This window comes from Leucoraja erinacea, chromosome 21, assembly GCF_028641065.1.
Source record: "Leucoraja erinacea ecotype New England chromosome 21, Leri_hhj_1, whole genome shotgun sequence".
NCBI lineage: Eukaryota > Metazoa > Chordata > Chondrichthyes > Rajiformes > Rajidae > Leucoraja > Leucoraja erinaceus.
Genome location: NC_073397.1, coordinates 1,815,111 through 1,839,753, shown reverse-complemented (window position 1 = coordinate 1,839,753; position 24,643 = coordinate 1,815,111). Strand labels below are relative to the sequence as shown.

At 41.7% G+C, this 24,643-nt stretch overlaps 1 protein-coding gene across 1 annotated transcript in view; it reads left to right on the top strand.

Annotated features, from left to right (window-relative positions):
• Positions 1 to 24,643, top strand: part of LOC129707173 (myosin-7-like) — a 71,371-nt gene that overhangs the window by 9,947 nt on the left and 36,781 nt on the right. The window contains exons 8-18 of the mRNA XM_055651977.1: positions 1,009 to 1,101; positions 1,197 to 1,260; positions 3,638 to 3,736; positions 6,503 to 6,606; positions 6,745 to 6,883; positions 8,580 to 8,698; positions 10,639 to 10,788; positions 12,333 to 12,503; positions 13,537 to 13,716; positions 14,517 to 14,649; positions 23,184 to 23,263. Coding sequence (XP_055507952.1) covers positions 1,009 to 1,101; positions 1,197 to 1,260; positions 3,638 to 3,736; positions 6,503 to 6,606; positions 6,745 to 6,883; positions 8,580 to 8,698; positions 10,639 to 10,788; positions 12,333 to 12,503; positions 13,537 to 13,716; positions 14,517 to 14,649; positions 23,184 to 23,263 — 1,332 coding nt within the window. The remainder of the gene's footprint in view (positions 1 to 1,008; positions 1,102 to 1,196; positions 1,261 to 3,637; positions 3,737 to 6,502; positions 6,607 to 6,744; positions 6,884 to 8,579; positions 8,699 to 10,638; positions 10,789 to 12,332; positions 12,504 to 13,536; positions 13,717 to 14,516; positions 14,650 to 23,183; positions 23,264 to 24,643) is intronic.

Here is a 24,643-nt window from a genome sequence, read left to right as displayed (position 1 = left end):
AACAGCGCAAGTCAGCATGGATTTATGAAGGGGAAATCTTGCTTGACTAATCTTCTGGAATTTTTTGAGGATGTGACAAGTAAGAGAAGGAGAGCCAGTGGATGTAGTGTATCTGGACTTTCAGAAAGCCTTTAATAAAGTCCCACACTGGAGATTAGTGGGCAAAATTAGAGCACAATGTATTGGGGATAGGGTATTGACATAGATAGAGAATTGGTTGGCAGACAGGAAACAAAGAGAAGGAATAAACGAGTCCCTGTCAGAATGGCAGGCAGCGGCTAGTGAGAGTGCCGCAAGACTCGGTGCTGGGGCCACAACTATTTACAATGTATGTTAATGATGGGATTAAAAGTAACACCAGCAAATTTGCAGATGACACAAAGCTGGGTGGCAGTGTGAACTGCGAAGAGGATGCTAGGAGGTTGCAGGGTGACTTGGACAGGTTGAGTGTGTGAGTGGATGGATGGCAGATGCAGTATAATGGAGAGACCCCACCTCTCAAACACTCACCATGACCAATGTCACCGCTTTAACCAACACATATTCCTTCCCTCAACAAACACTTGATAACGATGATTTTTTTAAACATTTTACTTTACCTCCACCCGGTTTCTAATTTCCTGCCATAAGCGATGCCGCTGGGTTTAACCGCCCTCCATTTGAACGCTTCCCACGCGCCGCTGCCCGGGTCCCGGCTGGGCCTCGAGCCCCGGCTGGGCCTCAGCGGCGGCCGCTCCAGTCACCACCGATCCCGCCAACAGCTACACGCGTTGTAAACCTCTTCGGCGAGAATGCAGCCCCAGCCCGTTATAAACCACGCGGCTGCTCCCTCGCCCCATTCTGCCGCCCACGATGAGCTGGTTCTCTCTCCACTGTGGCGAACAGTATAATTGCCAGGGAACACGGGTCGGGTTTGTGGGAGAGGACTGGTGGCGGATGGAGGGCTTAGTGACGACTGGGCTGCGGGTCCCACTATCCACCTGACCAGCCTCATTATTCGTTTGCCAGGGGACGCTGGAAGACCAAATCATCGAAGCAAATCCGGCCATGGAGGCCTTTGGCAATGCCAAGACCTTGCGGAATGACAACTCCTCTCGCTTTGTGAGTATATTATTGAGCGTCAGCTTCCCGCGCATGTTAAACTACAATAGACAGTTCACCGAGCTGTGTCAATGCTGCATCTTCTTGTTGTGCAGGGGAAGTTTATCCGGATCCACTTTGGTCCCACGGGGAAGCTGGCGTCAGCTGACATTGACATCTGTAAGTGTAGATAATTCTTTGCTGCAACATTCAGCTATAGGCTTGGAGCCGGGCATGGCCACCATTTAATGCAGCCAGACATTGCTTACCAAACGTTGGCAACGCTGATCAGCTGAAATATCTGCATGAGTCCCATCCTATCATCTGTGGAGGCAAAAGTTGTATGTTAACCTACTGGGCCGACACCCTGCATCAGCGCTGAGGAGTGAGGGATGGGACACAGGCAGGCTAGGTGGAACTTGAACCAGGTGGGGAAGGGGGTGGGTAAAGGTAAACAAAGAGAGACAAGAAAGGTGCTCGACACAAAATGCAGGAGTATTTCAATGGGACAGGCAGCATCTGGAGAAACTGGATAGGTAATTAAAAAAAACAAAAAACTTCTATAATGAAGAAAGGTATGTAGACGGGTGACAATTTCCCAACTTCAGGTAACGCACACCCTTGGTATTCTCCTTCCACAAACTCAACTGTTCACTGAGCGTTCATCTTTTGTTCACCTTTCCCATCTCCTCCTCCACCTGGTTCTATTTGTCCACCATCTGGGTTCCACCTATCACCTACCAGCCTCTGTCCTAACCATCTCTCATCCTGCTATACCGGCAGGTTTTCCTCTTCCTTTAGTCCCGATGTAGGGTCACAACCCAAAATGTCAACACAGCTTATGCCTCAACAGATGTTGCTTGACTTGCTGAATTCTTCCGACATTCTGTTTTTAGTCTCTCATGCACTAGGGAATAGACTGTAGCTATTCACCTTTGGTAGAGTTGCTGCCTTACAGCGCCAGAGACCAGGGTTCATTCTGACTACGGGTTCTGTCTGTACGGAGTTTGTAAGTTCTCCCCCGTGACCCGCGTGGGTTTTCTCTGGGATCTCCGGTTTCCTCCCACACTTTAAAGATGTACAGGTTTAAAGGTTAATTGGCTTGCTATAAATATAAATTGTCCCCAGTGTGTGTAGGATAGTGTTAATGTGCTGCGATTGCTGGTCAGCACGGACTCGGTGGGCCGAAGGGCCTGTTTCCACACTGTAACTAAACTAAGATACAATTAAACTATGCCCCTCATGATTTTATAGGCTTGTATAAAGTCACAACTCAGCCTCCCACGCTCCATTTAAAAAAGCCTCTCCTTATAATTTAAATCCTCCAGTCCCAGTAACATTCAAGTAAAATAGTTTTTGCACCCTTTCCAATTAAATGATATCCTAGCTGTACCAGGGCAACAAACACTGTGGCAACCAACACTCCAAATTAGACCATACAAACATCTTGTACAGCTCCTGTACTCAATAACCTGACCAATGAAGTCAAGCTTCCAAATGCTTTCTTTACCATCCTGCCACTTGTGTCGCCACCTTCATGAAACTATGTACGTACATCCTTGGGTCACTCTGTTCTACAACACTGCCCAGGGTCCTACCATTTATTGTGCAAGTTCTTCCCTTGATTGTCTTACCAAAATGTAGCACCTCTCATTTATGTAAATTCAATTTCATCTAACATTCCTCCACCCATTTGCCCAGTTGATAAAGATCCCACCATAATCTTCGATAACCTTCTCCATTACAATTTTAATGGCATCCAAAACTTATTAACCATGCCAACTACTTTCACATCCAAATTATGAATACAAATAATAAGTAACAGTTGATCAGCACCGATCCTTGAGAAACACCACTTTTACAGGCCATCAATCTGAAAACCATCCCCTATCTCCAATCCAACTTTGTATCCAGTGATCTGGCTCGCCCTGGATTCATGTGATCCGATGTGCCTGACCAGCCTCTTATCATGCAGTACCTTGTCAAACATCTTGGCAGTCACGTAGAAAATATCTACGACACTGCTCTCATCAATCTTCATGGTCACCTCTTTAAAAAACACATTCAAACTTTTGAGCACTGTTTCCACTCACAAAACAAGCTGATTATGCCAAACCAGTCGATGTAGATCCTGCCCTCAGAAACCCCTCCAAGAACTTCCCCACCAATGATGTGGTTCTTATGCTTTTCCTTGCTGCGCTTAAATAGAGGCACAACATTAGCCAGCCTCCAATTTTCTGGCATCTCACCCGTGGTTATCGATGATACAAATATCTTCACCAGGGGACCCACAATTTCTTCCCTAGGTTCCTACAATATCCTAGGATACACTTTGGCAGATCCCATGGATTTATCTACTGTTATCATTTTCAAGACCTCCAGCATCTTGTGTCGAATGGAATCTATTCAATAATAAGTTTAGTTTAAATTGATATCATGGTCGTCATCATGGCCAATGGGCCTGTCCCTTGCTGTTCACTGTTCTTAGCTTAAACATTCGATTGGTAAGAAAGCAAACATATATTAACGTGTCATAATTTTAACCTTTGACTTTCAGATCTCCTTGAAAAATCAAGGGTGATTTTCCAGCAGCCTGGTGAAAGGAGTTACCACATTTATTATCAGATCTTTTCTGGCAAAAAAACAGAGCTCTTTGGTGAGTGGAAATTTAACCAGATTGGATTTATTTCTAAATATTAAAATATGAAATAAAATACAGGTAAAATTTAGCAGCATCTGAGGTAAATGAGGCAGCATCTGAGGAAACCTAAATGGAGTGATCATTTGAAAACAAAATATTAGCTCTGCTTGACCTTCTGAGTACTTCCAACATTTATTGTTTTTATGTCAGTATTTATTATGTATTTATTTATGTTGAGGATTTTTCTCATTTTGGGCTTCTCCCTTTGCTCAGAAGAGTTTGTTTCAAACACCAATTGCAATGGCTCAGCCAGACAGACAAGATATTTCACTCTAGGATTTTACTATTTTTGTATTTCAATGAAAATTGTAAAAAAAAAAGGCAAGTTGTTTGGCCCAAAGAGTAGGGAAGATTCAAACAAGGAGAAATGACTTGAGAATTACGGGACTGAAGTTTAGGGGTAACATGAGGGGGAACTTCTTTACTCAGAGAGTGGTAGCTGTGTGGAATGAGCTTCCAGTGAAGGTGGTGGAGGCAGGTTCGTTTTTATCATTTAAAAATAAATTGGATAGTTATATGGACGGGAAAGGAATGGAGGGTTATGGTCTGAGCGCAGGTATATGGGACTAGGGGGAGAATACGTGTTCGGCACGGACTAGAAGGGTCGAGATGGCCTGTTTCCGTGCTGTAATTGTTATATGGTTATATGGTTAAAGAGGGACTGTGCCCTCACATCAAAACCTTTGTGGTGAACCTACCTGGATTTGTCTCAGGGACTGTGTATAATCTTATTAAAAATAATGCAGTTTGGAGAGCAACATGATCCTACACCAAAAGTGCAGCCCGTGGCATCTCTCGTTCTTTACTGTAGGATTGCTGATCAGGAAATGATGAGCAATTCATGATCAGGAAACTACCATTGAAGCATATTCTTCATCTTTTCATGAGACAATGGAGCAGAATTAGGGCATTTGCCCCGTCGAATCCGCTCTATCTTTTGATCATGGCTGACCTATTTGTCCTTCTCAACCCCATTCTCCTGCCTTCTACCTGTAACATTGGATGCCCATACTAATCTAGAACCTATCAATCGCTGTTTTAAAAATGCCCAATGACTTGGCCTCCACCATTATCTGTGGCAATGAATTCCACGGATTCACGGCCTGGTGGCTAAAGAAATTCCTCCTCGTATCCATTCCAAAGGTACATCCTTTTTTTCTGAGGCTGTATGCTCTCATTCTAGACTCTCCCACTCCTGGAATCATTTTCTCCACATCCACTCTATCAATGCCACCAACAGGAAACTAGGTGAAGGAGGGGCTGTCACACTGCATAGGATCTTAAATAATTTCACCTCTGTTTTCCAGGCACTCTTATCCACTCCTTTAGCCAATTAGTCTTTCTGTAGGAAACTTTCCCCATTACAGTACCACCTACCTTTATATTTAATGCAATTTATCAACCCTCCTTTGATAGTCTTGCCCTCTGGACGTATGGATTATTATGCCCTGTGCTGGAACTAAGGTGGATGTAAAAAAGTTATCTCAAACTTAATTGTATCAGGAAGTGGAAATCTATTCCTCAGATCAGTAAAGCAGATGAAGCAAAATCCATATTTCAAGAGATGACAACGCTTAGTTCTGACGTAATTGCTTTGGGGAAATGTCCTCTGCTTTGTACAGTCTGTCTAAGTAACGAGTAGGTTCTGCTTTCTGTTATTCGATATTGTCTACGTCTGAAAATACACAAGAATCACTTGAAATGATCACTATATCTCCACAGTTTTATAATGAATTGCATCAAAAGCACACAAGACTGATAAAAAATAACAATTACTAAAAGTGGTGACAGGACACTAGTTCAGCTGTTTGTTGGAATGAACGTATGTATGTGTGTTTAAGAAAGAACTGCAGATGCTGGAAAAATCAAAGGTAGACATAAATGCTGGAGAAACTCAGCGGGTGAGGCAGCATCTATGGAGCAAAGGAATAGGTGAAGTTTCGGGCTGAGGCCCTTCTTCAGACTGATGTGGGGGTGGGGGGAGGGGGGGGACGAAGAAAGGAAGAGGTGGAGACAGTGGGCTGTGGGAGAGGTGGGAAGGGGAGGGGAAGGAGGGAGAAAGCAAGGACTACCTGAATTTGGAGAAGTCAATGTTCATACTGCTGGGGTGTAAACTGCCCAAGTGAAATATGAGGTGCTACTCCTCCAATTTGCGGTGGGCCTCACTCTGGTGGAGGAGGCCCAGGACAGAAAGGTCGGATTCGGAATAGGAGGGGGAGTTGAAGTGCTGAGCCACCGGGAGATCAGGTTGGTTAATGCAAACCAAGGGGAGGTGTTGGGCGAAGCGATCGCCAAGCCTGCGTTTGGTCTCACCGATGTAGAGCAGCTGACACCTAGAAAAGCGGATGCAATAGATGAGGTTGGAGGAGGTGCAGGTGAACCTCTGCCTCACCTGGAAAGACTGCTTGGGTCCTTGGATGGAGTCGAGGGGGGAGGTAAAGCGACATGTGTAGCATTTCCTGCGGTTGCTGGGGAAAGTACCAGAGGAGGGGGTGGTCTGGGTGGAAGGGACAAATTGACCGGGGAGTTCAAGAGAGAGAGGTCTCTGTGGAAATGTATTTATGTGTGTTGGCCTTTTGAATTCAGTTATATAATGGGAACCCATTCACATGTAGGATGTGAATTAGTTTAATGTAACCTGGATGCGGCCTTAGAATTCCTTAGAATTTTAGAATTTCCTCTTTGACACTCTTTGACACTGATGATGTTTCCTTTTTCCAGATATGCTGCTGGTGAGCAACAACCCCTTTGATTATCACTATTGTTCTCAAGGGGTTGTTTTAGTGGACAATATGGACGATGGGGAAGAACTAATGGGAACTGATGTAAGTGTTTTTGCTTCGGCACGGATAGTTATCGCAGTAGTCAAATCATTGTCTCGTGAGCACCGGCCTCTGGTCAGAGACTGACATGTAAATACATTAACCAGGGAGAATTACTTATTTTTAATTTCCTTTAAATAGCATGCCATGGACATATTGGGCTTTACAGTGGATGAAAAGTACGGCTGCTACAAGATAGTGGGAGCGATCATGCACTTTGGAAATATGAAGTTCAAACAGAGACAACGGGAAGAGCAGGCAGAATCAGATGGAACAGAAAGTAAGGCAATAGATAGAATGTTCTCTCTACTGGAACTGGCATATCCCTGCCTAGCTTCCCAGTTCTCTCCGAGAAGAGCAAGATGTCTGCCTGCACTAGTTCCATTTGCCTACATTTGGCCCGAATTCCTCTAATTTTTTTTCTTTCCATGTACAAGATAAACTATTTTTTAAACTGTCTTGTAATGGGGAGATGCAATGAGACCTGGGTGTCATGGCACACCAGTCATTGAAAGTAGGCATGCAGGTGCAGCAGGCAGTAAAGAAAGCAAATGGTATGTTGGCATTCATAGCAAAAGAATTTGAGTATAGGAGCAGGGAGGTTCTGCTGCAGTTGTACAGGGTCTTGGTGAGACCACACCTGGAGTATTGCGTACAGTTTTGGTCTCCAAATCTGAGGAAGGACATTATGGCCATAGAGGGAGTACAGAGAAGGTTCACCAGACTAATTCCTGGGATGTCAGGACTTTCTTATGAAGAAAGACTGGATAGACTCGGATTGTACTCGCTAGAATTTAGGAGATTGAGGGGGGATCTTATAGAAACTTACAAAATTCTTAAGGGATTGGACAGGCTAGATGCAGGAAGGTTGGTTCCGATGTTGGGGAAGTCCAGGACAAGGGGTCACAGCTTAAGGATAGAAAGGGGAAATCCTTTGGAACCGAGATGAGAAAAACTGTGGTGAATCTCTGGAACTCTCTGCCAGAGAAGGTAGTTGAGGCCAGTTCATTGGCTATATTTAAGAGGGAGTTAGATGTGGCCCTTGTGGCTAGAGGGATCAGGGGGTATGGAGAGAAGGCAGGTACGGGATATTGAGTTGGATGATCAGCCATGATCATGTTGCATGACGGTGCAGGCTCGAAGGGCCGAATAGCCTACTCCTGCACCTATTTTCTATGTTTCTATGTAATTGTACCCCCACCCCCATCATTATCTGTGGCAGCTCATTCGACCATCTTCTCAGTGAAAAAAAGCTGCCCCTTTAATCTCTTAAATCTTTACCCCTTACCTTAAATCTCTGCCCTATAGTTTTAGACTCCCCTCGAGTCCCGCAATGGGGCCCTGGCATTTGCTGCGAAAGTCCTACCCTGATGTTACTTACCAAAAAGCTTTCCTGTGTTAAATGCTTATCTGAGTTACGTTAAATCTGCCATTCTCTGCCCCACATCCCCAGTTCATCTTGATCCTGTTTTAATTCTACAAACTGGCTGATGCTTGATGCCTATTTAATCACCTGTCTGTGGTCATTAAAACCCCTGTCCCACTTGCGTGTCCTTGGTACGCTAATTTCGCGACCTCGTGGTCGCGTTGAGGCGCGACGGACCCGCGAAGATAGCGCACAATTTCATGCGCCCGCACAGCCATCTGGAGTGAGTGACGTCATTTGAAGATGGACACAAAATGCAGGAGTAACTCAGCGGGACCGGCAGCATCTCTGGAGAGATAGAATGGGTGTCAAGACTCTTCTTCAGTCTGAAAGAAGGGTCTTGACCCGAAACGTCACCCATTCCTTCTCAGTGGGACTGGCCCGGTGCGGCCATGCGATTCCCATGCGTGCCCGTAATTTGCGTGCCAAGGACACGTAAGTGGGACAGACTCTTAAGCGATATATTCTTTTGGCCTGGGAAAGTCAACTTTGAAGTTGTTTGGTTCTCTTATGATTGTTCTTGAGGTAACTTTGCTCCTTTACATTGCAGATGCAGACAAGGCTGCATACCTAATGGGGATCAGTTCTGCCGATCTCCTGAAATGCCTCGCCCACCCAAGGGTCAAAGTGGGAAATGAATACGTGACCAAGGGGCAGACGGTTGCTCAGGTACTACAGCAAGATGCATTGTTTTTTTTAATTACTGGCTTCACCAGGTGTCAGTCCTTGCTTTGGTGATGTGGGCATGGACTTTGTGGTGTGAATATTGGAAGTGTGAGTTGAGGGAGAATCTGAACAATTCTGTCACATCAATTTCTTATTTTTGCAAAATGTCTGAATGCTTCAAAAGAGTGAGTGTGGCTGGAAGAATAGGCGTGAGTGACTCTTGGTCATCAATCCTAATCTCTTTGGCTGGCTCACGGTTATTTTTTTTGTTTGATGATGTTTTTGAGAAATGCCTCGGGGTATTTTGCAATTAAGGCTGCTGGCCCTGACGGCATCCCCAGGCGCGTACTAAGGGCCTGTGCTGCACAGCTGACAGACGACTGGACTGACATCTTCAACCTGTCACTTGCCCAAGCAGTTGTCCCCACGTGCCTTAAAACCACCTCCATCGTGCCGGTGCCAAAACACTCCACTGCGGCAAGCCTCAACGACTTCCGCCCAGTTGCACTTACTCCCATCATCACCAAGTGCTTCGAGAGGCTGGTCCTGGCACACCTCAAAGGCTGCCTACCCCCCACATTGGATCCCTATCAGTTTGCCTACTGCAAGAACAGGAGTACGGAGGATGCCATCTCAACGGCACTTCACTCCACCCTCTCCCACCTTGACAACAGAGACACTTACGTAAGAATGCTGTTCATCGATTACAGCTCAGCATTCAACACCATTATACCCTCTAAACTGATCACCAAACTCGGTAACCTGGGCATCGACCCGTCCCTCTGCAACTGGATACTAGACTTTCTAACCAACGGACCCCAGTCTGTTAGGTTAGACAAGCACACCTCTTCAACCCTCACCCTGAACACCGGCGTTCCACAGGGCTGTGTGCTGAGCCCCCTCCTCTACTCCCTCTTCACCTACGACTGCACACCTGTACATGGTACTAACACCGTCATCAAGTATGCAGATGATACAACGGTGAGTCGGCCTAGAGGGAGGAGGTCCAGCTCCTAGCAGCATGGTGCGCTGACAACAACCTAGCCCTTAACTCCAAGAAGACCAAGGAGCTCATTGTAGACTTCAGGAAGTCTAGGGGCGGCACGCACACCCCCATCCACATTAACGGGACGGAGGTGGAACGTGTTTCCAGCTTCAGGTTCCTGGGGGTCAACATCTCTGATGACCTCTCCTCTTGGACCCACAATTCCTCAACTCTGATCAAGAAGGCTCACCAGCGTCTCTTCTTCCTGAGGAGACTGAAGAAGGTCCATCTGTCTCCTCAGATTCTGGTGAACTTCTACCGCTGCACCATCGAGAGCATCCTTACCAACTGTATCACAGTATGGTATGGCAACTGCTCTGTCTCCGACCGGAAAGTACTGCAGAGGGTGGTGAAAATTACCCAACGCATCACAGGTTCCTCGCTCCCCTCCATTGAGTCTGTCCAAAGCAAGCGTTGTCTGCGAAGGGTGCTCAGCATCGCCAAGGACTGCTCTCACCCCAACCATGGACTGTTTACCCTCCTACCATCCGGGAGGCGCTACAGGTCTCTCCATTGCAGGACCAGCAGGTCCAGGAACAGCTTCTTCCCTGCGGCTGTCACACTACTCAACAATGTACCTCGGTGACTGCCAATCACCCCCCCCCCCCCCGCCGGACACTCCTCCCACAGGAAAAACACTATGACTGTATGCATGTAAATAGATTTATTTATTGAAATCATATTCTATGTCGCTCTTCCAGGAGTTGCTAACTGCATTTCGTTGTTTCTGTACTGTACACTGACAATGACAATTAAAGTTGAATCTGAATCTGAATCTGAATTATATCAAAATGATGTTGTTGCAAAATAGGCAGTAATTCAGGGGTTTCTGGAATACATCAAAGATCATTGTTGAAAACTATTCAGCGTATATTAAACAAGATTTTATCTCCTCCAGGTCATCTACTCTGTAGGGGCGCTGGCAAAGGCTACTTATGATCGAATGTTTAAGTGGCTAGTTCTGCGAATCAATAAAACGTTGGACACAAAGTTATCAAGGCAGTTCTTCATTGGAGTCCTGGACATCGCAGGCTTTGAAATATTTGAAGTAAGATTTTCAATGTCCAACCACTCGAAAGTTATCCTAGTAGAAAGTTGAATGGTACCAGGTAGTGGGTCATAGACTGCGACCAATAACAGACCTGACTCACAGGAAGGACTGTTTCTCTACTGAACAAAGATTTTGAAATGAGCTTGGCAAAGCTTCAGGAAGTTCCTTCAGGGAGATTATGTGTTCGGCACGGACTAGAAGGGTCGAGATGGCCTGTTTCCGTGCTGTAATTGTTATATGGTTATATGGTTATAAGTTGGCCACGGTGTAACAAATGATCAGTACAGAAGCACTGGAGTGAATGACTATCCTCCATGTTGCAAACTATGTGCAGATTGACCAGGTGGTTGTGGATTGCTGGGAGAGGTGGGAAAGAATCAATGGAAGAAAAAATCATGAGGAACTCGGAGCAGAATGAGTCAGATGTGGGTAATTTGGAGGGAGGGGTGTGGTTAGGGGAAGTTCTAGTTCCTAGTTAGCATGCCAGGAGAGAAACAATGGATAAATCCCCTGATGTGCTTTAACCTCCTTCACCTATAAACCTGGATTAAGCTGGGTGTGGAAACTTGCAACAAACAATGTGCCTGTAGCACAGGACGAATGTTGTAAATTGCAGAATGATACACTGTATTTGAGATCATCAATCATAGACTACACATGGTTTAACTATAATGCTTTCTCTTTTCCCAGCTTATCGCTCTCCCACTCTTTCTCTCTCACACTCTTTCATAGAAAACATAGAAACATAGAAAATAGGTGCAGGAGTGGGCCATTCGGCCCTTCGAGCCTGCACCGCAATTCAATACGATCATGGCTGATCATCCAACTCGGTATCCCATCCCTGCCTTCTCTCCATACCCCCTGATCCCTTTAGCCACAAGGGCCACATCTAACTCCCTCTTAAATATAGCCAATAAACTGGCCTCAACTACCTTCTGTGGCAGAGAATTCCACAGATTCACCACTCTCTGTGTGAAAAATGATTTCCTCATCTCGGTCTTAAAAGTCTTCCTTCTTATCCTTAAACTGTGACCCCTAGTTTTGGACTTCCCCAACATCGGGAATAATCTTCCTGCATCTAGCCTGTCCAACCCCTTAAGAATTTTGTAAGTTTCTATATGATCCCCCCTCAATCTTCTAAATTCTAGTGAGTACAAGCCGAGTCTATCCAGCCTTTCTTCATATGAAAGTCCTGACATCCCAGGAATCAGTCTGGTGAACCTGGTTCACTTCTCTGTCTATCTTCACCCATTTTCCTTTCCCCTTTCTTTCCTGTGTGCCCCAGCTCTGCCAACAATCTCCCTCCCACTCCATCTAACATTTTTATCCTTTCTCCTTTCATTCGACCTCTCTATCTTAACTTTATTCCCATCCCCTCTCAGTCTTTCTCTGCTTCATTCTTTGTCCCTCCTCCAATCCTTCCTCTCTTCTGTTTAAACCTTTTTCTCCTGGACTCTTCAATTCACTTGTCCTTATTCCTCATTTTCTTTATCCCTTTTAAAAATTATTTTCCCTCTCTCTCTCTCTTTCCATGGATCTAGTATAACAGCTTTGAACAACTCTGCATCAACTTCACCAACGAGAAACTGCAACAGTTTTTCAATCATCATATGTTTGTGCTGGAGCAGGAGGAGTACAAGAGGGAAGGTATCGAATGGGTCTTCATTGACTTTGGTCTGGATCTGCAGGCCTGCATTGATCTTATTGAGAAGGTAAAAACATGCACAAACAATTCATCTCCTTTAAATGCAAAAGATGTGCTTGGTCTTGGGGAAAGAACATGAGGCATTCATATTTTTGTCACTCTTGACAAAATTGATCTGATTTACAGACCTCTTCATAGGCTTCATCCTCACAACCTAACTCATACTAAATCCATGATCCTAGCCCTTCCTCATCTACAGTATATATACCTCAGTCTTGTAATCTTTCAAGTGTACATGTTCCATCCTGTCTCTGAAATCTCCAGTCGGACACCCTCTGAGATCTCACTCTTTTCCAATTTTGTTTTCTTGTGCAATTCTGATTTTAATCACTCCACCCTCCAGTGTCAAGCCATAAAGCTCTGCCATTTCATCCCTGAACCTCTCCACTGCTTTCCAACTCCTTCCAGCTAGATGCTCCTTACAATCTACTGATGTGGACTTTGATAAACAAGGCGGTGTTTTAAATTTAAACTTAAGATGTATCGAAAATATTTTAGTTTTTCATTAAGTTCTCTCTGAGCCTTGTTGTAGCGATATAAAAGTAGCTTTTAGCCCTCCAGGGAATTGAGTAACTGTCCAGAACTGTTTAATTGAACAGTAACTCAGCGGACATTAGCTGGGAATATAAACATGTCATCCCAACTAAAAGCACTGGTTGTTTTCACCCATTGTCCTCTGTATGCAGCATGTGTGAAATATGGGCATAGTGAAAAAGGCACTTCCATGAGGTGGGGGTGATAGTAACAAAATTAAATAAAGCGATTAAATTAGAAAAATATATTTTAAATTAGTGGCATGGAAGGGTAGAGTGATGTGTTGCAACTGTTATATGTGATATAGAAACCATTGGGATGCATAGCGTGTGTATATGCACTAAATGTTTACCTCTCAATCAAGTTCTGCTCCAGGATGGAGTCACATCCTAGATAAAATACTGTAGAATTTGTCATTTAAGAGGGCAGGATCGTATGATTACATGTATTAGTTCTGAGGTTCCAATTGTGCCCATTCCTGATGAACTGTTTTGTGTTTGAACCAGCCTATGGGAATCCTGTCCATCCTTGAAGAGGAGTGCATGTTCCCAAAAGCCACGGACATGTCATTCAAAGCAAAGCTGTATGACAATCATCTGGGCAAATCCCCCAACCTGCAGAAACCACGGCCAGACAAAAAACGCAGATATGAAGCTCACTTTGAGCTGGTCCATTATGCTGGAGTGGTAAGTTGGTCAGTATGTACATGTGTGATTGCCTCGCGTTACTGCGTCATAGTATATGAGTGAGGGGAAAAAAGAGCCAAATGGATTCAGAGCCAATATGTTGCTGTAGGGGTGCAAGAGAAAGACAGCAAGGAACTCTGGATGTGGAGGGATAAAGATCAAAAAGGAAGCATAGAGCAAATGCAGATAACTAGAGACAATAGAAAATGTGGGGGTACATGTAAAATAAATTAGGAGAGCAAAGAGGGGGACACAAAACATCACAGTGCACAGGATTTCAGAAAAAAATCTAAATTGTCCATGTGGGATGAGCATTTCAGTTTTGAGGCTCATTTTGTTTTCCCCAGAGTGGAAGAGATTGAATGAGGACCTGACAGTGGTATTCAAAATTATGAGGGGTATAGATAAGAATAGATAGTAGAAAACATTTCTCCATAGCAATGTTTTCTAAATTAAGTGAGCATAAATTTTGGAATAGAGACTTGTATTATTTAAAAAGCATTTGGACATCACATGAAACCGCTAGGCACCTAAGACTGATGGACCAGGTGCTGGTAAATGGGATGAGTGTAGATAAGTCTATGATGGTCAGCATGAATATGCTGGGCCAAAATACCTGTCTGCTGTATGTACCTGTGACTCTATGAACTGTAAGCAAGATTATTAAGTGTGTGATTGAGCAGATGTGGTGTTAGAGTCAACTCATTTTTTTGTCTGATTCTAATTGGGTACATTGATTTGCTGTTGGATGTCTGTCTCCAGGGATGTTAAAGGCTGAGACTAATTCCGGTTTCCTGCAGGTTCCGTATAACATTGTTGGGTGGCTTGATAAAAACAAGGACCCACTGAATGAGACGGTGGTGGCACTCTTTCAGAAATCCTCCAACAAGTTGTTGGCAGCATTGTATGAAAATTATATCAATGCTGAAGCAGGTAAATTTATCTTCAACTTGTTATTATCTGAACCTATGCATGTACATCCCAGTGCAAGAAGCTGTTCAATATTATGTTCCTTTGCCTCAAAAGTCCTGACTTCAAATGATGGCCTCTTATTCGTACCACACACCCTGGTTTCAAAGTCAGATAGAGGAAGTTGCAGGTGTGGACTACCCATGTGCCTCCTCGCCAAGTCCCTCTTGGTGGTTGTGATCATGGGTTTGGAACTTGTTGTAAGAATACCCTAAGCAAGTAACTAGTTTGTTTCATGAATAGTAGGAATTGCAGCCACAATGTGCAAGTTCAGGAGGAAAGTGATTGTTTAGGATGGTGGATGGGGTGCCAGTAAAGACGATTGCTTTGTCCCATCATTAAATAGATTCAAGGAAGATGTAGATTTTGTTTTAATGCTGAAGGGATCAAAAGAAATAGAGAGGAGATAGGAACTAGGTATTGAAATGCACAATCTGCCGTGCTTGTGTTGAAAGGTGGAGCCTCCACCTGCTCTACAATGTCCTGATTGCCATTGAATTTCCCAAGTGTTGTGGGAGCCACATTTTTCCAAGTGAATGGAGAGTATATCATCACACTCCACAATTGTATCTTGTAGATGGTTGAAAAACTTTGGGAACCCTGAGCCGAGTTGCTTGCCGCTGGACACGTGCTGTTTGACCTGCTGTTGCAGCTGCAGTTGTTTGGAGACTGATCCATTTTAACTGATTGTCAATGGACGTCCTAGGATTTTGATGGTGTGAGATATGGTAACCACATTGAGTGTGGGTGTGTAGACTTTCCTGTTGTTGGAGATGCGTGGTGGCTGAGATTATACGATACTTTTCTGCCTTTGCGTGAATGTTTTCAAGGTTTTATCATATCAGGGCACTCTTGCAACAACTCTGAAACCCATGATCACAACCACCAAGAAGCGAATAGTAGTGATATAATGTGATAATAATAGATATAATAGTGTTAATAATAGCACAATAGATAGTGAAGATGATTGTGAAAAATTGCAGCAGGATCGTAACCGATTGGACAGCTGGGCTGAGGAAGGGTTGATGGAATTTAATACAGAGAAATGTGAGGTGTTGCATTTTGGGAAGTCTAACATGGGCAGGACCTACACAGTGAATGATAGGCCTCTGGGTAGTGTTGTAGAGTAGAGAGATCTATGAGTACAGGTGCATGGTTCCTTGAAGGTGGAGTCATAGGTAGATAAGGTGATCAGAAAGGCTTTTGGCACATCAGCCTTATCAGTCAGAGTATTGAGTATGGGAGGTCATGTTGCAATTATATAAGACATTGGTGAGGCCGCATTTAAAGTATTGTGTTTAGTTCTGGGCACCATGTCATTGGAAAGATGTTGTCAAGCTGGAAAGGCTACAGAGATGATTTACGAGGATGTTGCCAGGACTAGAGGTTTCTGAGCTATAGGGAGAGGTTGAGTGGACTGGGACTCTCTTCCTTGGAGCGCAGAAGGGTTATCTGTGTAAAATCATGAGAGGAATAGATTGGGAAAGGGACTCTGTGCATCTACCCAGAGTAGGCTAATCGAGAACAAGAGGACATAGGTTTAAGGTGAAGGTGAAAAGGGTAATAGGAATCTGAGGGGTAACATTTTCACACAAAGGATGGTGGGGGTATGGAACAAGCTGCCAGAGGAGGTAGCTGAGGCAGGAACTATCCCAACATTCAAGAAACAGTTAGACAGGTACATGGAAATGACGATTGGAGGGATAGAAGCCAAACACAGGAAGATGGAATAAGTGTAGCTGGGATATGTTGGCCAGTGTGGGCAAGTTGGGCCGAAGGGCCTGTTTCCACGCTGTATCACTGAATCTATGACAGGGAGAGGAGGCACATGGATATTTCACTCCTGCAACTTCCTTTCTTCTGACTCTAAAATCAGGGTGTAGGTACGAAAAATGTCTTGGAGGAAGCCATCATTTGAAGACTTGGCTGCTTCCTTTTTTGAAGTTTGAAAGAGCAGTGAAAAAGGCATTTGGTATATTTGTCTTTCAAGGCTGAGGCATTGGGTGTAAAAGTTGGGACAAAATATGTTGAGGCTGTACAACACATTGGTTAGGCCGAACTTGGAACATTATGTAAAGTTCTGGGCACCAGTTTGTAGTAGCAATGGAGTGTAGAAACAGGGAACTAAAGATGCTGGTACAAAAAAAAGACTCAAATACTGAGTAACTCAAGAGTTAGGCAGCATCTCTGGAGAACATGGATAGGTGAGATTCTGATTGGGATCCTTCTTCAGCAATAGAGAGATTTGCCAAATATGTTGAAGATAGAGATAAAATGCTGGTGTAACAGCGGGTCAGGCAGCATCTCCGGAGAAACTAGATAGCCGGGATTCACATTTTGAAATGGATAGGTGACTTTTGGTCTGAAGAAGGGTCATGACTCAAAACATCATCTATCCATTTTCTCCAGAAATGCTGCCTATCCCGCTGAGTTACTCTAGCATTTAGTTTCTATCTTTGGTATAAACCAGCACCTGCAGTTCTTTTTTATTACATTCACCAGTATATTGCCCGGAATGGAGATCTGTCGTTATATTGACAGTTTGGTCAAAATTCCCACTGGAAAATAAAATAACATAGAATTGTACTACACAGGACCATAAAGCCAATTGAAACTGATCCCACTTGCCAGAACATAGTCCATATAAACCTCCATTCATTGCCTGTTCATGTGGTTTTCTAAATCCCTATGAAACATTGCTATCTCATCTGGTTCCACTACTTCTCTGGCAGTGTGTTCTAGAACCTACCACTCTATGCCAAGAAAATGCCAAACCCACCTATCTCATTTAAGCTTTCCCCTTCTCATCTTATTGCCATGCCTTCTAGTATTTGACATTTCTACCCTGGAAAAAAACTAACCATCTACTCCATCTAAACGTCTCAGGGTTTTATAAACGTCGATTACAATAGACAATAGGTGCAGGAGTAGGCCATTTGGCCCTTCGAGCCAGCACCACCATTCAATGTGATCATGGATTAGGAATGTTACAAAATTTTGAGATTTTAATAATCAAGCCTATAATTTATCCCATCAGATAAAGCATAAAAAGAACTTTCATTTGATACCTAATTCACTTTCATATCTTCAGTATTAAAAAAGTTATGGTTATTTTCATACTCGGAAATTAGCATCTTGTCCCCTATTTCTTTTCCATTGACAACACAAAAGTTGTGATCCAGGACAGTCAATTGACATAAAAGCCCATAACGTTCTTAAAAATGAAGAGAACTGAATGAAATTTTCAGTTATTATAGAGTGAAGCATTCTGAAACATCTGAAACATCTGAAAATATGAAACATCTTACTTGGATGACCTGAAATTAAAGCATATAATTAGTTAAAACTACCTAATTTTAGCTAATTACAAAATTGACCGTTGTGACGGAAACAGTAATAAACACCCAGACGCCTTGCAAATTCAAAAATGTGATATTCTCAAGATCAGAACTTTAATATTATTGTATTATTGGCTGTAAGTCCATAACAGACAGGTAAAGAAATTACAATTTCTAGCAAAAGACCAAGTCTTTATGGAGAAAGACCTTATCAGTTGCTAGCTGGTACATTGGCATATCATAATCAGTAGCATCATCATACTCCTCAGATTGTAACCAATAAGCAACTCTGTACACATTGTTTTTCCTCAACTTTTCAATTTTGGCATTGTAAACTACAGGTTTTTACTCTTCAAACCATGCATGACCTGCCTTTCTTCCCACTACTTTCCCATTAAGAATGTCCTGTAGATCATCACATTTGCAGTAGTCCCAATTCGGATAATCTCTGCGAATGCTGTCTAAATCAGTCTCTTTTGCTGGGCATTTGGATTGACAATTTTGCATTTCTTCTTCGGAGCCATCTGTTTAAAATGTAAAGAAAAAAAACACTGAACAGCATTAACAGAAAAAAGTTATTATTTGCAGTTTTAGAAAAAAAAGTAGAAATGATAAAGTTAAACGTTAAAACAAATAGTAAATACCCAACAAAAAATTCATATTCATCAGTTTCATCAAATCAATTAAATTCATTTAATTAATTAAATTAATCTAAATTCAATTACTAGATCTAAACATCTATCCATTTCTTTAAAAAATGCTAACATTTTTAAATAGCCGAAGTATCCAAATAACAAATAACAAACTGATCCCGTTGACACAAGAATGCACAATGTAACATGATTTTTAAATCTCACTTTGTAATGAATTCATATGCCAAGTGGAAGGAATTTTAATGTTTAATTCCCATAAATTAATCCAGAAACATCCACTCTCACGATAATCTAAATCATTATTTTTTGCACAATACATCTGACTAAAACTGTAGTGGATGTTTAGTATGAAAATATTGATCATAGATAGACAATAACACAAAATATAGATGATTTAGATGTTCTTATGACATGATTATGCAAAAAAATAATGAATTTGATCATCTTGAGAGTGGATGTTTCTGGAATGTGATCGATTGGAATGTGGTCGCTGCCATGATTTAAGCCGCTATCGGCAGGCAAGACACGGCCGATTCGTATCGGGGCCTAAATAACATTTTTTGCATCATAAGATTAAAATGAAGCCACACCAAAAATCAAGATAATATGTTAAATTAACCCCCCCCCCCCCCCCCCCCCCCCCCCCCCCCCCCCCCCCCAAGCCTCTGGAATAGCACGCACAGGCAGATCTGGAGCGCCACTGATGGTAGGTTTTGTAACAACGCTACATAGCTGATCATCTCCAATCTGTACCTGCCTTCTCCCCATATCCCCTGACTCCACTATCTTTAAGAGCCCTATCTAGCTCTCTCTTGAAAGTATCCAGAGAACCGACCTGTGAGGCAGAAAATTCCACAGACTCACAACTCTCTGTGTGAAAAAGTCTTTCCTCTCCGTTCTAAATGGCTTACCCCTTATTCTTAAACAGTGGCCCCTGGTTCCCCCAACATCAGGAACATGTTTCCTGCCTCTAACGTGTCCAAACCCTTAATAATTTTATATGTTTCAATAAGATACCCTCTCACTCTTCTAAATTCCAGAGTATACAAGTCCAGCCGTTTCATTCTCTCAGCATATGACAGTCCCGCCATCCCGGGAATTAACCTTGTAAACCTACGCTGCACTCCCTCAATAGCAATAATGTCCTTCTTCAAATTAGGGGACCAAAACTGCACACAATATTCCTGGTGTGGTCTCACTAGGGCCCTATACAACTGCAAAAGGACCACTATGCTCCTATACTCAACTCCTCTTGCTATGAAGGCCAACATGCCATTCGCTTTCTTCACTGCCAGCTGTACCTGCATGCTAACTTTCATTGACTGATGAGCAAGGACCCCCCGATCCCGTTGTACTTCCCCTTTTCCCAACTTTTTTTTTATTTATTTTTTTATATTTTTATTAGAAGTAGACATATTATAAAGTATAGTTACATATAAAGTATAGTTACATATAAAGTATAGTTACATATTATAGTAAAAAGACTTTTCATATACATCAGTCATACTTTATTAAAATTTTCAATTATCAATTACTTCTGCTTCTAGTGTTTTTATTTTTTATAGAAAAAGAGGGTAGAAAGTTACAAATAAAAAAAAAAATAAAAAACCCCCAGAAAAACAAAGGAGGTGGAATGTAATACGTCAATGGAGATAGGTTCGTAGATTATAAAGTATAGCTTTTCATCTGATCCTGAGTTCAAGTTTCAGTTGGGTCCTCGTGCTGTGCCAATCTATCCCTTCAGATAGTTAATGAATGGAGCCCAGATTTTATCGAAAAGATCTTCTTGGTCCATTAAGACAAGTCTAATTCTTTCTAAGTATAGGGTCTCCGACATTTCCGTAATCCACATTTTAATTGTGGGGGTTGTAGGGCCTTTCCAAAATTTTAATATTAATTTTTTCCCGATTATTATACTGTAGTCGAGGAAATTTCTTTGGTTTGTTGTGAGTGTTAAACTTTGTTCTGATATTCCAAGTATTATTAATTTTGTGTCTGGGTCCACTTTTGTATTAATAACTTCTGAAGTTATTTCAAAAATATCAGTCCAGAAATGTTTAAGTTTTATACAGTTTGCAAACGTATGTGTTAAATTAGCCTCTAGATGTAGACATTTATCACAAATAGGAGAGATTTGTGGGAAGATTCTATTTAGTTTTTTTTTAGAGTAGTGTAGTCTATGTAAGACCTTGAATTATATTAAAGTATGTCTGGCATTTAACGAACATTGATGTATTTGTTGTAAACTTTCGTCCCACATATCTTTCGTTATAAGGTGACCTATTTCATTTTCCCATGTGTATCTATATGGTTCGGTCGGTGGTACCTGGTTGTTTAGTAGGGTGTTATAAATATAAGGTATTAGTTTTTCAGTATTAGGATACTTGTTCAAACATTCATCAAGAATTTCTGATTCCCTACTCCTGTAGACTTGTGTATTAGATTTAACATAATCTCTAATTTGTAGATATCTGAAGAAATTATTTGAGTGCAGTCCATAATTCTGTTGTAACTTGAAATGAAAGAAAAGTGCCTTTCCCATGAAGATGTCCTATATTTTTGATTCCATAATTTTTCCATTGTGTGAAACCATTGTCCATAAAGGATGATTTGAATAAAGGATTATTTATAATGGGAAGGCATAGTGGTATATTATTCAATTTTAAATCTTTTTTTATTTGTTTCCAAATTCGTATTCCACTATGTATTATGGGGTTTTCTTTATAGGTTTTTTTGTGCAGTTTTGTGGGGGCAAATATGATCGGTCCAATTTCAAAAGGTAGACAGTCTTCCTTTTCCATCATTAACCAATCTGGTTGTTGATCCATTTCTTCCAGCCAGAAATTCATGTTTTTAATATGGACTGCCCAAAAATAAAATAAGAAATTTGGCAAAGCCAAACCTCCATTTATCTTTGACTTACATAAATGTTTTTTACTTATTCTATGATTCTTATAATCCCAGACAAAACTTGTAACAATGGAGTCGACTTTTTTGAAAAAAGCTTTTGGGATATATATTGGAATTAATTGAAGTAGGTACAGCAGTTGCGGTAAAAAAAATCATTTTTATAGCATTAATTCTGCCAAGCATAGAAATGGGGAGTGTTTTCCAGTATTGAATATTCTTATGTAGTTTATTCAGTAAGAGTGGGAAATAAAGAGGTTACATAGTTACATAGATTCCTAAGTATTTAAATTTATCTTTAACTATTTTAAAAGAGGATTGTTGTATTGTATGTAAATTGAATTTTGTTATTGGCATGATTTAGCTTTTATTCCAATTAATTCTATATCCTGAAAACTGACCAAATTGAGTTGTTAGATTTAATAGGTTTGGAATACTAGTTTCTAGCTTTGTAATATATATTAGTACATCATCTGCATATAAGGAGATTTTATTCCTTGTGTCTCTAGTATTGTATCCAAATATTCCTGGATGGTTTCTAACGCTGGGTTCGATTGCAAGAGCAAATAATAGTGGGGATAGTGAACATCCTTGTCTACAGCCTCTAGAGAGATTAAATTTAGTTGATAACATTTTGTTTGTTAATATTCTAGCTGTTGGATTAGAATATAACAGTTTAACCCATGTACAGTACTTCTCTCCTAGTTGAAATTTTTCCATCACCGAAAATAAATATAGCCATTCTACCTGGTCAACTGCTTTTTCAGCATCTAACGAGATAATTGCTAGATCTGCATTAGGGATTCTATTGGAGTATATAATATTAAATAATCTTCTCAGATTATAAAATTAATACCGTTTGGGGATAAACCCTGTTTGGTCGGGATGTATTAATTTGCTGATCTTAACACCAATTAGATAATACTTTCCCAATTTAACACCAATTAGATAATAATCTGCCTTCCTGTTTTTGCTACCAAAGTGGATAACCTCACTTTTATCCACATTAAACTGCATCTGCCATGTATCTTCCCACTCACCCAATCTGTCCATGTTACTTTGCATTCTCAAAGCATCCTCCTCACAGTCCACACTGCCACCCAGCTTTGTGTCATTTGAAAATTTGCTAATGTTACTTTGAATCCCTTAATCTAAATCATTGATGTATATTGTAATGGTACACTACATCCACTGGCTCTCCCTTGTTTTATTTTCCTAGTTACATCCTCAAAAAATTCCAGAAGATTATTCAAGCATGATTTCCCCTTCGTAAATCCATGCTGACTCGGACCGATCCTGTTACTGCTATCTAAATGTGCTGCTGTTTCATCTTTTATGATTGACTCCAGCATCTTCCCCACCACTGATGTCGGGCTAACTGGTCTATAATTCCCTGTTTTCTCTCTCCCGCCTTTCTTAAAAAGTAGCCACATCTTCCGATGCTCCAGAGAAGAAAAACATCCAAGTTTGTCCAACTCTCCTTATAGCTAATACCCTCTAACCTAGTCTATATCCCGGTGGATCTATTTTCTGTCATACATGTTTTTTCCCCACTGATTCTCATCTGCTGAGTGTTTGAACTTTTCTGCTTTTATTCTAGCCCAGGAGCAGAGCAAGTCAGGAACCAAGGAAAAGCGGAAGAAAGCTGCCTCTTTCCAGACTGTGTCCCAATTGCATAAAGTAAGATTCAACTCTACTTGCAATCCAAAGTGCCCAAGCCAGACACAAATGCTATTTTCCCCAAGTATGGTCAGTTCAAATCTCTTATGTCCATGTTGGTGGTAAATCCCATCCCTGAGTATTTGTCAATACACTCCTTTGCTAATCGGAACAATTTGTAAGTATTTGATTACATTCCATTTTAGATTTTAAACTGTGATCACCCCAGCTGTTAATGACATGGAAACATAGAAAAATAGGTGCAGGAGTAGGCTATTCAGCCCTTCGAGCCAAGGCTGATCATCTAAAATCAGTACCCTGTTCCTGCTTTTTCCCCATATCCCTTGATTCTTTTAGCCGTAAGAGCTAAATCTAACTCTAACTCTCTCTTGACACTGACATACATTTGAAAAAGTTCAAACTGAATTTCAATATCCACACAGATAATCAAATGTTCAGTGCCTGGAATTGTGAGCAATTGTAATTAGTATCACTGAAGAAAATGCACTGTTTATAAAATTCAACACTTTTTGTGTTTGGTCTGTAAAAATATAAAGTCACTTACATCTAACAATTTAACATTTTTACAGTTTAGAAATTCCTCAATACTTCATGGGTGACGCAGGCCCAACTTAGTATCCTCTCTCTCTCTCTGTCCACTTGTAGTATGGTTCATTCTTATCTGTCTTATGTGGTTTGATTCATGACAACATTGTAGCAACATGGTTAGTATAATCATATGATTTGGGTATATTTTCCGACGTGGACAAAATGACCTGTGAATGTCGGTAAAAACAGAACATGTTCATTACCTGGGGATGGCCTGTATGTAAAACAGGTTTTAAAGCATGATTGCGAAGTTCAAATCCAGATTATGTTATTGTTAACAAACCAGGGGCAATGACATTGCTTGTTCACATGAAACTCACAGAGTGCACAGTACACTGTGATGATTGATACAACAATAAATATAACAATGAGTGCACAATAACAGAATGGTGCAAATGTACAAATACAATCTGAAGTAATGAAAAAAAAAATCAAGTGGACACGTTATGAGAGTTCTAACCAACTGGGTATGCCGGTCAAGAAGTCCAGTAGCTAGTTAAACATGGAGGCCCCAAGGCCATGACTTTAGAGATGAATTTATTCGATATTACAGTGTTGAAGGCTGAGCTGTAGTAAATGAATAGCATCCTGACACAGGTGTATATATTGTCAAGGTGCTGCAGGCCTGTATGTGGTGCAAGGGGGATGGCATCCTTCATTGACCTCTTTTCCCTGTGCGCTAATTGGAGGAGATCTAGATTGTCCGGAAGACAAGTGCAAATGCGAGCCATAACCAATCTTTCATTTTGGTCAATGTTAGAGCTACTGGGTGATAGTTATTGAGATAGGTCA